Genomic DNA, 16470 nt, shown 5'->3' with positions numbered 1-16470 from the left:
GCATTTGTTTAATGCTGACGATGTCAAATTCCTAGACCATCCTCCAGGAGTCGTGCTTCAATATAAAGGGTCAAATACATTAGCCAAAATTGATGATCGCATTGATAGGCGCAAAAAAACATTTTGCACTAATGCAGACATTGATAGGTGCACAAAATGGCAGGTACCTTCGGAGTTCTATCAATATGATCATTTTAGTACAGGGCTAGTACAGGGCTTTGCTATGAATAGGGCGATAAACATCAATGCTACAACTGATGAGAAATGTAAATAACCAATGGATTTAAATTGTATTAATTCATAAAAAAATCCATCATTCATAACATACCCCAGAGGACACGAAATCTGAACGAAAATAATCCATCTATTTCGCAAGTTCACCATTGAACAATAGAACACGGAGTAAAATGACAGGATAAATTTGCAAATAAAATTGATCTCTAATGACAGTATGTTGATATCATACAAGACAATAGTGACCATTTATTTACTTTTCAATTACTTTTGCAAAGCTGTCGTCATCGTTTCCTGTTCTCTCCCCTTTTATTTTTTTGTATGCATGCAGTCCGTTATCCAGAAAAAAAGTAGGCTACACTCGGTGCAGAAAATTCAGATTTAAGGATACTCGGCAAGAGAGCTACATTTGTGTTGTCAAAGAATGGATTGTTGAAAAATACTCCAATAAGTGTATAAAGTATAAGGTAAGGATCGTTTTCCTTTTAATTTATTCATAAAGTAAACCCATATATTGTAGTTCTAACGTAATATAATGCATTAACTGTTTTATGGAACTGATTCATGCATTTTCTGTTTTATGAAACTTGCGTGGGCAGTAATGCAGAAAATCATAAAAAATTGCCACAAAAAGGTTGAGATTTTTTATGTGAGTGACTTGCTGGTTTGAATTAATAACCTACGACCATCAACAGTTTCCTCAAAATTGTTTTATTCAATACAGTAACCTCAAAATCAAGTGCTGTACTCTGAACATAAACTAGGGGGCGCCTTAGGCCTTTTATAGGAACTACCCTAAATACCCAATCTGGCATCTTAACTGAAATAATAATATATGAATCTTTTGTACCATTCTTACCATTTGAATATCAGTCAATTTGGGTGAATTTCTTTGCAGTATGCTTTTATTGAAGTATTAAAATGTTGCTTCATGTCTGAGGGAATGCAGGCTTCTGGACGAAAGTAAAAGTATTAGAACTACTCTTTTACCTGAAACTCTTTCAAACTGAATTATTGCATGTCCAAACAAAAACAATACTCCAAGGTACTTCCTTTTAATAGGACCCATCCTGTGTTTTAAGGGCCAGGCTCTTATCTGTCCCTCTTTGGTTAATGACAGATGGAGAGGGTCTGTCTCCTCAATCCCCCCTTCAGTGCCTCAGTGTCAGACAGTGGGAATCGTTTCAAGGCTCATAGAGGCTGCATCCCTCCAGGAGAAGCTTCAGTCAGAACCTTCCCAAGGTTAGTCTGACAATGGTCAGACTAACATTATGGCTGCTGTCTGGAAAAACCTTTCAATGCCACTGAAATGCAAGATAATAAAGTGTATAGGTAGGTCCTTACAGAGCAGTTACTCCCTGTGCTTGAAATTGATGATGGGCTATTTGGTATGATTTATTCCTGTCTATAACAATACAATGATTTCCGATGTTTAGAATATGAATTATTAGACATCTCTTGAGTAAATACTGTGGTTAAGGAGGGGCCCATTCTCAGAATAGAAATCTCTTTCATAAGGGAGAATAAATATTTCCATGCATGTGTTTATCCTGTAATTCTTAAAGGCCCAATGGAGCTGTTTTTATATCAATATCAAATCATTTCTGAGGAACAATTAAGTAACTTAATGTAATATTTTTTCATTAAAATGGGCAAAAATACTTTTTAGCAAAAAAATTATCGAGCTAGTTTTTGCTTGGACTGTCTGGGAGTGGTCTGAGTGGGGAGGGTAAAACTTAAAACGAGTTGTTATTGGCAGAGAGGTTTGGAACTCTCTTTGTTATTGGTCTATTATTAAGCAATTTATCGCCTGGTGATGACACATGTAAGCCAAAAAACTCGCCCATGCAAACAGGCTCATTAGAAGGTCCTGTGTAGATTGTATTTTCAACCACCAATTATCAGGAAATAACACTGATCAAATGTTTTCTCAATTTTGCAGTATTAGTTTAATCAGCTGTTATACAATATGATACAAAACACAGATTTAACAAAATGTTGACTGCACTGGGCCTTTAAGAAAGCATCTGGAGCAAGAATTAAGACAATGTGCAGGACATTCCTCTACTTTCAGTATGTGAGGCTGACAGCTATAATACCATTAACACATTGAACTAATCAGGATGAAGGTTAATGTGATTGGAGGCTGCCAATTTCCTCCCTGATAACAAATACGGCACAGGATCATGTCCTAAAGTGTTTGCCCAATTCCAACAGTGCTGCAAAACATCGGCGGGTGTTTATTAAAAAATAAAAATAAATCCCATGTGCGGTCGTAACTTTAGATCTGTGGAGATGTGTATTATTTGTACATGGGGACAGCAGTGGCAGATCTTTTAAAAGTCTCATGGCAGCCTTTGGTAACAGCGTTCTCCATGGGTCACAGATTCCAAATGGACTCCATATGGAGAGAACAGTCAAAAGGGGCCATAGTGATGCCTGAGGCTGTAGCACCTATTACAAGTATGCATAACAAACACTCACACACACAGAATAGTTTATATACCTCTAGTAGCTTTCCTTGTGACGACAAAAAGTTCAGCTTTTTGTCAATTTTGAGATATTTCTCAGCAACAGAATGAGATCGAATCATATTATTGCCCTATGCTAAGGGGTAAAATAAGATGGATACGATTACCTTATGATGCTAGATGAACCTAGATGAACCACTGAAAAGTCTACAGGCCCTGAAGCTTATTTTGATGCAAATTGGTACTTTAGGTGGAGAGGAAGTATTTATAGTGTGAGACTTGTCATCTCTCTTCATTGCTGTAGGCCTTAGGGCAGTAGTATTGGATAGACATCATCAACATGAGAGGACTCGACTGCTGGTGCCTCATGACCTGTCTTGAAATTGAATATGTTGTTCCTAAAAAAAAACATCTTTATGTTAAAACAAGCAGTTTAGACTTGCGATTCAATCAGACCCTATGCTGTTTGGCTGCTTGGAGGCTTTTGTATGCGACTGTCCCATCCTCATTTCCATAGCTCCCTTGACCCGCTGGCCCTCGGCTATTTAAAATCTCCAGATGCCGGAGGAGAGGCTCTCACAGGAATATTTTGTGGTAAGGGTGTGGTGAAAGCTCAACAGTGTACTGGAGAGGGTTACTGTCAAATTTCTGAGGCTTTTGTGGATTCACTGAACATGACCGATGGATCCTACGCAAGGTACATTGGACCTGTAACGGGTCCAAAAAACACTGGCCTGGTCGTATGTTTTTTCCCTTTGCCTGAATGGCTTTAGCAGGTGTAAAAGGTGGAGAGTTGTAGACGTCAGGGAGATGATTTTAAAACAGATTTATGCCATCAAAACTGTGTGGACAAATTCCTGAGCCCGAGCATTGAAAAAGGTTGCATTCTTTTGTGAAAGTAGCCCTATACAAACAATAACAGTCTCTCTTTAAGTAGTGCTTATTTAGGATTGGACTGTATTTGATTTTCTCATGTTACACTGACAGAGAAGCAGCATAATGTATTGCTTACATTGTACAGAAGAAACCCAGAGGACAAGACTTCTCGACACCACAGCGGATTCCAGGAGGTTGTTCTTCGTTGTGCATCCATTCTACTGGAGCCAGCCTTTCCCAGTATGAAACAGCACTAGTACCTCTGCTAATCTGAAGCACAAAGCTGTCAGAGTCCACTCAGTAATCTTTATACTTTATGAGGCTTTGACATGTCTGAGAGACAACTACACTGAACAAAAATATAAATGCAACGTGTAACGTGTTGGTCCCATGTTTCATGAGCTGAAATAAAAGATCCCAGAAATGTTCCATACACACAAAAAGCTTTTTTCTCTCAATTTTGTGCACAAATTTCTTAAATCCCTGTTAGTGAGCATTTCTCCTTTTGCCAAGATAATCCATCCATCTGACAGGTGTGGCATATCAAGAATCTGATTAAACAGCATGATCATTACACAGGTGCACCTTGTGCTAGGGACAATAAAAGACCACTCAAAAATGTGCAGTTTTGTCACACAAAGTCAATGTCATAGATGTCTTGTTTTGAGGGAGCATGCAATTGGAAGGCTGACTGCAGGAATGTCTACACGAGCTGTTGCCAAATAATTGAATGTTAATTTCTTTATCATAAGCCACCTTCAACATCATTTAAGATAATTTGTCAGTACATCCAACTGGCCTCACAACCACAGACCACGTGTATGACGTCGTGTGAGCGAGCGTTTTGATGATGTCAACGTTATGAACAGAGTGCCCAGTGGTGGTGGTGGGGTTATGGTATGGGCATAAGCCACGGACAACGAACACAATTGCATTTTATTGATGGCAACTTGAATGCACATAGATACCGTGACGAGATCCTGAGGCCCATTTGTTTTTAAAGGTATCTGTGACCAACAGATGCATATCTGTATTCACAGTCATGTGAAATCCATAGATTAGGGCCTAATGAATGTATTTCAATTGACTGATTTCTTTATATGAACTGTAACTCAGTAAAATCGTATACATTTTTACATGTTGCGTTTATATTTTTGTTCAGTATAGTTAGATCTCAGAGTAAAACGACATACTGACAAAGCTGTGGACATCCTGGAGACATGTTATGGGACATGAGTCGGATGTCTGCATCTTACGACTTCCTCCGTTCCTCAGTCAGTAGAATGAAAGGATGCTCCGGGGGGAGGGGGGGACGGGACTGTATGAAATAGTGCACACTGTGAGTAAAATATATGATACATACTGTAGTTGGAGACTTGGTAGAAATATGATGTGGATTCTATTCATGACAGGTAGATCAACTCCACATTTTGAATCAACGTTGTTTCCACATAATTTCAACAAAATTTGGATTTTAAGAAAATAAATCAGTGTAAGGGAATTCCGTCTATTTTTCACCCAACTTTTCACCTAAATCTAATGACATAGCACCATTTTTTGTTGATTTCACGCAGAATTCACATTAGTTGACAACTCAACCAAATGTAAATCGAAACTAGATATTGAACTGATGTCTGTGCCCAGTGGAATGGCTTTAGATTTGATCCCCATCTATGTTTCTACTGCTGATGCTCAGAGGGTTTGATGAGAGAATTGGTTTATGGGTAAGCTGTAAACTGACATTTGTTTGTGATGATTAGGCATTTCATTATAAAGTAGATATGAAAGACAGGCTTTATAATGACCATTTTCAGTCTTCTGCATCCTTTCCTGTGAAAGGGGACATTGATTCTTGATTGTAGACTTTGTGCCAATTGTTTTGGATAGAAATGTTCAGTTCTTTTTCAAATTCTGCTGTGGCCCAATAGCTGTTCCCTTAACCAGAGCAAGGTTGAGTGGACTCGAGTGTTGACTCATGCATGTTTCCAATACTTTGAATTCATGTGGCTTGTTTGTATTTTTTCCTGTTTTTCTTAAGTGCATCGAAAATGTTCCCGAAATCAGTAGCGTAAAGGTAGGGCACATACTGTTTACGGACCATACACATATTGTTTACCGACCAAATTTTTATTTGATAACAAAGAACGAAAATCTCAACAATTACAACAATGATTGTTAAAAAGGCTGTTTTGCTTGGAGGTAACCTACACTTAAGAAAGCGAAAAACAGACACAACTTTGGGTATGGTGATCTTCATAGCAGGCATCCTCCCCCTTGGGTATTGTTTAGTCTGGACTCAGGCTGCAGTGTTGTTTCTCAACATGCATGTGTGCTCTGGGAGGCTTAATGTTGGGAAAGCAGAGCATGAGGTTTAAGCCTGTCTAGAGCCCTCTTATATAAAACTAACCACAGAGTGACAGGATCCACACTGCAGTCCAACAACAAGGAATCACATCTGCTAATATGTTCATGGATTCTGGTAACTGTCCTCAGTGAACATGTGTTCACTGTTTTGAATATCTGAATTATTACTTTGAGATATGTCTCCAACCAGTATAATGTCCTAGTATAATTACATATAATGTCAAAAAAAAAATTAATGGATCTTGTTAATAGTTTTGTAAAATAAGTGTTTTCTTAACTTGTTTTTTTTTGTCAAATATTATGTTAATTGGTTTGGACTAATCATGGCATCTGTCTTCCAAATCATTAACTGTGTGTTCGTCATTCAGTTTGACCTGAAATGATGTCTTTGACAAACCCTTCCCTCTGGAGATAGCCTCATCACCAAGCCCTTGAGGCTGTTCAAAATTACACAATTTCACTAATTGACACAGGTCTTTAAAGGTTCAACCTTGACTTTATCTCCTGAGATGTGTTTTGACATTTTATCTATCTCCTGGATGAATAGCGGATTCATTCTGCATCTCTGAGTACCATTCTGTAGTTGAAACGTGTGTGTAGGCCTATTAATTATGTTCTTGTTACATTGTGATTTTGCTAGTTTGTGTTATAAGTAGTTGGATACAGCAAAACCATACAATTACACAGAAATCTTCTCTAATTGTTTCCCTGAGAGAATATCCACGCAGAGTTGAGTAGTTATTAATTCCAGAACTAAACATAGTGTTATCTCGTAGCTCTTATTGATGAATAAATCTCTCTCTCCAAACGTGGAAATATACTGTACTGTCTCATCATGCTGTCCACTTTATATGTTGTAATAGTCACTTGTTGACTTTAGTTTTCAACTCAAAGACTTTCTTACCCCTCTGGCATGTGTGTATTTGAGACCATTCTAGCGTTGTCTTGTGCACTCCCAACTGTCACTCTCTTTATATGCTGTTAGAAGGCTAGGAAGAGAGTGTCAAAAAACATACAAATGGAATGTAGACAACATGATAATGATAATATATAATAATAATATATGCCATTTAGCTGACGCTTTTATCCAAAGCGACTTACAGTCACGTGTGCATACATTCTACGTATGGGTGGTCCCGGGAATCGAACCCACTATCCTGGCGTTACAAGCGCCATGCTCTACCAGCTGAGCCACAGAAGGACCACTGAGGATGTCCTGAGGATAATTCCAGAGCCTATCTGACTCTCTTGGTCATTCCTATGAATTATACTGTTTAATAGACAAAGAACTGATGCAAGCTTGTGTGTGGGATAGAGGAAAGGGGCCAGACCCATTGAAGTGGGGGGCAAACAACCCATCTCCATGGAAACTAGTCCAGCCCTCGCCTCTCCAGAGGTCTCAAGGAGGGAGGGATTTGGTTGGAAAGACATGACTCTCAGTTCAGTGGGAAAGCTGCAGCTATCAGGCAAAACGAAACTTTTTATTTTTTGCTACAATTTATCTAACGGGATTGATATTTGCTGGCATTTTTGGGGGTAAAAATGGCTGTGGAAATGAGGCGCTACTCTGAGGTAAAGCCGGTCGCCATTTGAATTTTTATTTTTTTACATGATTGGGGATAGTTTATAAAGGGTTAACGAGCATATAGCTAGTTGCAGCAAAAGTATCCGAATGCTGTACAGACAGAGTTCGGAAAGCGCAAATTCATCTCGTGGTTATATGCGACTGTATCAAAAAAAAGTATTAAAAAAATATAGCCTACAATACATTTTTCGCTGAAGTGATTTTAGTGATTTTACCGTATTTGGTAACAACAGTTTTGGGGATGTAACGCTATCCTTGTTGTTAGCGTTACATCCCCACTTGAGCTCTTTCAAGTAGATCATGTGAATGACAAAACAATTTCATTAAATCGGACTGAGTGAGTTGAGGCTAAATAAATTATGCCAAACTAAGGTTTACATTGTGGAGCACGATATAATTTATTCAATTCAAAAGAGGGTCAACTGTAAACTCACTTGGGCCTCCTTGGGTTCTTGAGAGCTACGGATAATACACGTTCTGAGATTGCATCCGCCTCAGGTTTACTAATGCTGTTGAGTGAGAATATCCATAATCATAGCCTATTATGTCCTCTAATGTGGATTATATGTTTTCTCTCTGTTAGATTAAGTTTATTCCAGAGCTTTTCTTTCCAGGGGTACCTCCTGCTATCACTATCACTGTAACTAGGCAGACGCTGCAGCTGCAAGCTCTTGTTCTTGATCATTTCCCGAACAGACTGTCTATTGTGCATATCTAACAATGACCTTTCCTTCTCACTGGACAGGATTGTCAGCAGCAAGATTGGGAGGCCCCTCTGTTCTCTGGCCAGGGCTTGCATAACAGGGGCGAGGGTGGGATGTCACCAGATGCTTTTTAGGCCGGCATTATCAGACAATGTGTATGATATCATACACACACCCCGTTATTGGGTAAGACTGGTAGAACTATATATATGCTGTTATGCCCAGTGCCCACACATCACCCATAATAGAAACCCAATGTCTAGTGGAGCCACACAGCTTTAGGGTGCCTTTTTCCATTTTATTTACTGCCATCTAAATAGCATGCTTGGCATACTATTAATCTATAAGCCATATAATGATCACTATCCTGTTAAAGCTGTTGGAAACTTTGATGATGAGTTGTAGATCTGTGTTGTTCCCTCAATGGTTTAAGATTCATGGGGAAACCATGTGATAGACTGTGAACAGGATCTGAGTGGAATATAGCCCACAGAGAATGACTGTATTGGATGTCACAGTTAAACCATAATTTGACTGGGTTTAGGCTATACATGCAGCAATGGATAATCCAGCCACAAGTCTGCCCCACAAGTGTCAAAAGTTGTGTCAGTTCTTTTTTCTTAGCCTTGTTAAAGGTTAATGGTGCATCACTTTTATGCAGTGCCTTCAATGTGCCGCATCTTCCTCCCGGTCCTCCCTTTTCTACTCCATTTCATCTCAGCCATTTGCCTTTTAGGCCCATAGCAGGAATAAAGATGGCAAGACATAGGGCCATCTATGGTTTTGGAATGGAAGCGTGGTAGTTCAACCAGTGTTTGGATCCTAGGTAATCATGTAGCTAAGCTTAGCTCGTAACTTGGCATAAATTGTCACACAATACACATTATGGAGTGATTCAAGTTTAACATTTTTATTGTCAAGTGCACAAGTACAGTGAAAAGCCTTTTCTTGCAAGCTCTTTCCCAACAATGCAGTAATTAATATTAGTAGTACTATAAAAATGCCTAGTATTGACACAGGTATTCTGTGTTATCCTTTCTGCTCACCACCCAGCCTTTGTAACTAAGATCCTGTACAGTAGGCTGTCACTTCCTTTTAATTATTGTTTTTGTTTTGAATGACGGAGACCTTTGATTTACTTTTGGGTGTAGTGCAATCTACTCCCTCTGTTTAAGCAGATGGGGAATGCTATCCTTTTCAAATATCACCAATCTCATTCTCTCTTTGGAGTTTGGCATTACAATTATTGAGTGTTTGCACAACCTTTCATAGACATTCTTAAACCTGTCCAAGGCATATTCAAAATGGTTTGGGCATGGCATTCTTTCAGGCTCACTTGCCATGTAAAGGCTATTGGTAAGTTAAACTGCCTGTGACCAGAAGTAAGTGCTGGGAGGCTGGCACTCAGGCTCCACCTTGATGTGTCGTCACTATCTCACCCTGGATTACATACCATTTGCCTTACTATACATTATATCTTCCTGTTTTGATCTTGCAAAGGTGCCTTAAAAGGAATGATATTCAGATGTATTTTCTCTGCTTCTCCTTTGATAGCTCACTTTACACATTTCTGTAATCCATCTATCTTTTACATAGGATATACACTCCATGGCCAGTTTATTAGGTATCTAGTACTGGGTCGGACCCCCTTTGCCTCCAGAACAGCCTGAATTCATCAGGGCATGGAAACATTGCTCAATTGGTATCAAGGGACCTAACGTGTCCTAGGAAAACATTCCCCACACCATTACACCACCACCAACAGCCTGTACTGTTGACACCAGGCAGGATGGGGCCATGGACTCATGCTGCTTACGCCAAATCCTGACTCTGCCATCAGCATGACACAACTGGAATCCGGATTCATCGTACCAGGCAATGTTTTTCCACTCTTTAATTGTCCATTGTTGGTGATTGTGTGCCCATTGGAGCCACTTCTTCTTGTTTTTAGCTGATAGGAGTGGAACCTGGACTGGTCGTCTGCTGCAATAGCCTATCTGTGACAAGGACTGACGAGTTGTTCATTCCGAGATGCCGTTCTGCACACCACTGTTGTACTGCACCGTTATTTGCCTGCTTGTAGCGTGCCTGTTAGCGTGCACAATTCTTGCCATGCCACTTCGACCTCTCTAATCAACAAGTTGTTATCGTCCACAGGAGTGCCACTGACTGGATGTTTTTGGTAAACCCTAGACACTGTTGTGCGTGAAAAGCCCAGGAGGCCGGCCATTTCTGAGATACTGGAGCCGACGCACCTGGCATCAACGATCATACCACGCACAAAGTTGCTTAGGTCATCCATTTTTTCCCAATCTAACGTTAAATCGAACAGTAACTGAATGCCTCGATTCCTGTCTGCCTGCTTTGTATTGCAAGCCATGGCCACGTGACTCACTGTCAGTAGGAGTGAACTGTTTTCGTGAATGGGGTGGTGTACTTAATAAACTGACCACGGAGTGTAGGCAGTTATAAGGGTTCAGTCAGATCCCCTCTCATCCCTCAGATTCATGATCCATAAATTAAATTAAACTTCCATATCAGAGTAAGGGTGTGGCAGTGGAGGCACACAAAATAAAATGTTTTGTCCTCCTTTCCTTCTTTCATTGGAAGTTAAAGCCTGTGTGTCAGAAGTCAGCCCATTGACATATATCCTACATCTCAGCTCCCTGCAGCGGCTCAAATGGACATAAGCCTGTTTTCCACATGCCAGCTCCGACAGCTGTGCATGCTCATATCCAGGTTGCCCAGAACACTTTTCCCCAGCTTTCCAAAAAGGGCATATCTGCCATTAGTATTGCATTGAAGATAAAAGAGAACTGTAAACAGCTGAAATAATTGGTTCCATCTGGCACATTGAGTCAGAGAGCTACGGTGGCAGGGACTTGTGGTTATTGTGTAGGGAGTGTGCAGCTGCCATGAATAGTGTCAACCTGGGGTGCCCCTGCCCATAAAGAGGCGAATGGAGCTCTGTGGGATGGATATTTAAGGGGCCCGACAGTGCTCAGCAAACAGCCGCCCACTCTACGAAAAGATGTCCACTGGACCATTCTTTAGAAAATCTGGCACTGAAAGTTAAAAGGAGACAAAAGCCAGCCTCTTGCGGCCTATGTGTTAGAGCGAGGCAGAGAGGAGATTTGTATGGACTGTTAATTAGGAACGGAGTTCTCATCCAGGTGGAAGGCCTTTTATAATGCTTTCATGTTAACGGAGACGTTATTCATAGTCGTTCTCCTCAACCTAAACACATGCTTGGTTCATGACGACAGGCTGTATGCACATACACCACATGAACAGTTCCAATGCGTCTCCTCCATGTAAAAGGTTTATGAGGACCATATGATGTTATGTTAGGGACTGAGTGTCTGGAGTAGCTCCTCCTTCCCCTCTACCATATTTACCCAGTAATTCAACCTCCAGACTCACGTCTGATGTCGGATTTCCAACAGCAGTCCCAAAACCTCTTTCCTCGCTGAGAATGCACGGAAGAAAAATTAAATGGTCTTTTGAAGACGATAAAGAATGCCTGTGGATACATGGGCCCATACACTCCTCATGTCCTCTGGTGAGTTGTGACGTCTGGAAAGAGTTTTCAGAGGTTTTACTCTGCTTTCCCTGGCTGGCTCATGGCTGTAAGTGAGCTCAGCTCAACAGTAGTTTGAAAACCTTGGAGTATGATGATCAGCGGAAATGGTCGGGAGGACATGTCTGCCAGAGAGGCCGAGACAGAGGTGTAGTAGCAGACTGGAGAACAAAATTAGAACAATGCTTCTATTTCTGGAAGCCATTGTGTCTTTTGTTATTACTTGATTTCCACCAGAGATGTGGTGGTGCTGGATGGAAATTACATCAAGCCAAGGCTACTCCTCAGGAGGTTCATTTAAGTTCATCCATTGTGATGACAAACACTAAATAACAACTTACTGTTATCATCACAGCCCAAACCATGAAAAGTGCTGTGTTCACCAAATCACATTGACATCTCATATTCGGTATGTAACTGTATGTAACTGTTGATGAAGAAAGATGCATAGTTGAGTGTCTGAGAATCTTTGTTGGATGATAAAGAAGCTCTTATCATTGAAGCCAGGTGCTCCGAGCTCCCGCCCCTCTCCTGTTCATCCACCCTTTAAAACATAGTCTAATGTGTTGAATACCAGGCCTGATGGACAGGACAAATATTAGCACATTCCTCTATGTGATGGGCTGGCCTGTGGGCCTGTTGACCTGTCAAGGCTGACAAGGCCATGGACCTAATGGCTTCACTATGAGATGAAACATTCCACAGCCCATGCACGTCACACACACGTCACACACACGCACACCCACATACACACAAACTAGCGGGAGTAGCTTTGTATAGTATTTGTGTGTTTCGGTCACCCGATAAAGGACTTACTTTTTAACCATGAGTTTCCCCATTCAAGGACATGTTGAAAACAAAGAGCTCTTCTGTTCCACCCCAAACAGTCTCAGGAACACACACAGACTTGCCTCCTCAACAAGCAAGCATAGTTTGTGATCTAATGGTATAGTAAGGACATAGTAACTGGACATGTAGTAACTGATATTATCTAGCCTCATGATTTCCCCCCATAATGGATATGCCTTTTGCTGTAGAATATGGTATGGCTAAGACACAATAGGACAGTTATGAGTTAGTGGTTTGGATGGCAGGTACTGTAAGTCATGTAGACAGTTTGGGAAAGAGTAAATGTCTTAGAAAAAATGTTGCCTTCTGTCTATGGATCTAACTGTAACTGGTTCTGAGGAACCTGACGAGAATAAACATATACCTTGAACATTGTTGTTGATAGATAGGCCTGTTTATTTTTTACTCATGATTCAGAGAGATCATATCACAGGATAGTTATTTGTATTCCTTGTAACTACTGTGGAACAACATTACTTGCTCAATCAGTGTTTATCCAGTGCGCATCCCAAATGTAGGTAAGACAAGGAACTAATCACCTTTGATGTGGAGTGTTTTCCATCAATCCATCTGTTTTTCCACCTTGTGTCCTGTAGTTCAATAGAATACTGTATGCGTTATGTATGAGCCTCAGTCATGCAGGGTCACAGTTAACCTGCAGTTCACTTCTGGTTGTCTGTGGACCCCTGGATGAGGTCAGAGTGGGTGTAAATCTGCCTGCTGTCATCCTGCCTGCTGTCATCCTGCCTGCTGTCATTCCCCATATGGCACCCTATTTCCTATAGTGAACTACTTTAGACCAGGACCCATAAGGCTCTGGTCAAAAGTAGTGCACTATGTAGGGAATAGGGTGCTATTTGGGAATTAGACCATGTAAATGCAGCATGACTCGACTAGAATGCAGAGGTGGGAGGACAGACAGCCTGTTGAAAGGACAGTTGTTAGCTCCCTTTTGTCATAATTCCAGGCTGTGTCTTGTTCATAACGTTCGCTGAATGTTAAGTCAATACTCAAATTACATGTCAATATCTGACAGGGCGGTGCATTCCTGCATAGGTAGTGATGCAGTGGTGAGAAAATAGGTGGATAAACTCTGATTGCCGGTCTCTTAAAAAAAGTAACGCCTACTTTCAATGCATTTTTCTGCAAAAGGTGGGTAAACTGTCAAGCAAAAATAAAGTGTGTTTACTTGTGTTTACCCTCCACTATACTACTTGTCTCATCTGAGCATCTCTTCCTTGACATTTATAAATGACTGAAAATATAAGTTTAATATGCAGTGTTTTTAAATCTCATATACCAAGTGCCAGCAGTCAGTATTTTCATAATATGTGTGCAATGCTTGATAATTTGTGTGATATTAACAGAGAGGTCTATTTTTTGGGTGACCTGAACATTGACTGGTTAGCATCTAGCTGTCCTCTCAAGAGGAATCTTCTAACTGTGACTAATACTTGTAATATGAACTAGGTTATCACTCAACCAGCTAGAGTGCATACCAAAAGTGTTGGATCTGTGACATCCACTTGTATTGATCATATCTTTACTAACGCTGCAGTGCTTTGCTCCAAAGCAATATCAGATTCCATTTTCTGTAGTGACCATAACATTGTGGTAATAACAAGGAAATACAAAGTGCCAAAGGTTGGGCCTAAAGTAATTAATAAGAGATCATACAAAATGTTTTCTCAGGTCTCTTGCTGAAGATGTTAAAAATGTATGTTGGTCTGATGTTTTGAACAGAGGCCCATTGACCTCTTTTCAAAAGTAGTGCACTATATAGGGGATAGGGTGCCATTTAAGACATTGCCATACTCTAGCCCTAGACACGAACCATGCCCACCTCTTACTGAACATGGTTTTACAGTTTGCTGCTGCTTTGACATCCCAGGAAAGAAACTGTATTTTACCCAATTTTTCTCCCCAAATTTTGTGATATCCAATTACGATCTTGTCTCATCACTGCAACTCCCCAACGGACTCGGGAGAGGAGAAGGTCGAGTCATGCATCCGCCAAACCACGCTCCTTAACACCTGCCCACTTAATCCGGAAGCCAGCTGCACTAATGTGTCAGAGGAAACACTATTCAACTGACGACCGAAGTCAGCCTGCAGGTGCCCGGCCCACCACAAGGAGTCGCTAGAGCGCGATGAGCCAAGTATAGCCCCCCCAGCCAAACCCTCCAATAACCCCGACGAAGCTGGGCCAATTGTGCACCGCCCACGGCCGGTTGTGACACAGCCTGGGATCGAAACAGGAGGCCTATAGCTTGTTTTTTAATGTGAAGAGATGGTATCAGTCTCCACGAAGTCAGCTGGTTAACACCTTGCTGTTTACACCCCAAAGCTCCATCTTAGACTTCTCTGACCCAAATCTCTCCATTGTTGTGAACTTGTGAAGTAGGTTGTGCATATAACCTATATCACTACACTTTTAGAAAAAAGGGTTCCAAAAGGGTTATTTGATTCTTTTGGGTTCCATGTAGAACCCTCTGTGGAAAGGGTCCTTCATAAAGGGTTATTCAAAGGGTTCTTATGGGGACAGCCGGAAAAAAATGTGGGTTCTAGATAGGACCTTTTTCTCTTAAGAGTGTAGCCATGGGTGTCACATGGTAAATATTGGCTGATTGCACATAGAGTATGAGAAAGGTGCCGAGACATTGCTACAGTGAAAGTTGAGACACAACACTCAAAACTATGAATCACCAATTCACTTGTTGCCCTCAACTTGGCTTCTTTGTAATTACATGCTGAAACCTGCCTACTGTTCTTGCATTGCACAAGTTGCCTGTTAAAGGGAATTTATTTAACAATCGCTGCCATTTCCTTGTCATTACAAAGTGTTCCAGATACACTGTGTATAAAACATTAGGAAAACCTTCCTAATATTGACTTGCACCCCTTTTTACCCTCAGAACAGCCTCAATTCAAAGGGGCATGGACTCTACAAGGTGTTGAAAGTGTTCCACAGGGATGCTGGCCCGTTTTGACTCCAATGCTTCCCATTGTTGTGTCAAGTTGGCTGGATGTCCTTTGGGTGGTGGACCATTCTTGATACACACGGGAAACGGTTGAGCGTTAAAAACCCAGCAGCGTTGCAGTTCTTGACACACTCAGACCACCTACTACTGTACCCCGTTCAATGGCACTTAAATATTTTGTCTTACCCATTCACCCTCTGAATGGCACAGATATACAATCCATGTAAACATTGTCTCAAGGCTTAAAAATCCTTATTTAACCTGTCTCCTCCCCTTCATCTACACTGATTGAAGTGGATTTAACAGGTGACACCAATAAGGGATAATAGCTTTCACCCGGATTCACCTGGTCAGTCTATGTCATGGAAAGAACAGGTGTTACTAATGTGTTGTACACTCAATGTAGGTATATGCAGTAAGCCTCATATTTGGAAACTACTGATCTGAAGTACTTCCAAAATTGACACCTAGGCCTATAAAGAATCCTGGGGTACTCTACATTTGTTTTGATAGAACCATTAAGATTAACTGAGACACTTTTCAAATGTGTTTTTAATTGCTGCGGTTTATCAGTATGCCTGTCTCGATAAGTTCTCCTTTTTTCTTTTTTGAATAAAAAAAATATATATAATTATATATACAAACATACAATAAGAAAAAAATTATAACGAGACATTGGATCACCTGCCGTAGGCTACATATTATACATTACGTGTGAAACATTATGTGAGGATTATATATCCCAATTTGTAAGTCGCTCTGGATAAGAGCGTCTGCTAAATGACTTAAATGTAAATGTAATATATAGATTCAATCAATGAGATGT

At 40.7% G+C, this 16470-nt stretch overlaps 1 protein-coding gene across 4 annotated transcripts in view; it reads left to right on the top strand.

Moving 5' to 3' along the window:
* Positions 1 to 146: 146 nt before the first annotated feature.
* The window catches only part of dennd2b (DENN domain containing 2B), a 103629-nt gene continuing 87305 nt past the window's right edge, over positions 147 to 16470 (top strand). Inside the window, exons 1-2 of one of the 4 annotated variants that reach the window (XM_052462606.1) lie at positions 7346 to 7517; positions 8276 to 8420. In XM_052462606.1, the coding sequence (XP_052318566.1) occupies positions 8386 to 8420 (35 nt within the window). In that variant the 5' untranslated portion in view covers positions 7346 to 7517; positions 8276 to 8385. Of the gene's footprint in view, positions 702 to 7345; positions 7518 to 8275; positions 8421 to 16470 lie in introns of those variants that run through there. The other 3 variants (XM_052462605.1, XM_052462604.1, XM_052462603.1) reach the window with 3 other exon arrangements.

The sequence above is a fragment of the Oncorhynchus keta genome, chromosome 14, assembly GCF_023373465.1.
Source record: "Oncorhynchus keta strain PuntledgeMale-10-30-2019 chromosome 14, Oket_V2, whole genome shotgun sequence".
Lineage (NCBI taxonomy): Eukaryota > Metazoa > Chordata > Actinopteri > Salmoniformes > Salmonidae > Oncorhynchus > Oncorhynchus keta.
This window is presented reverse-complemented; position numbering and strand designations above follow the sequence as displayed.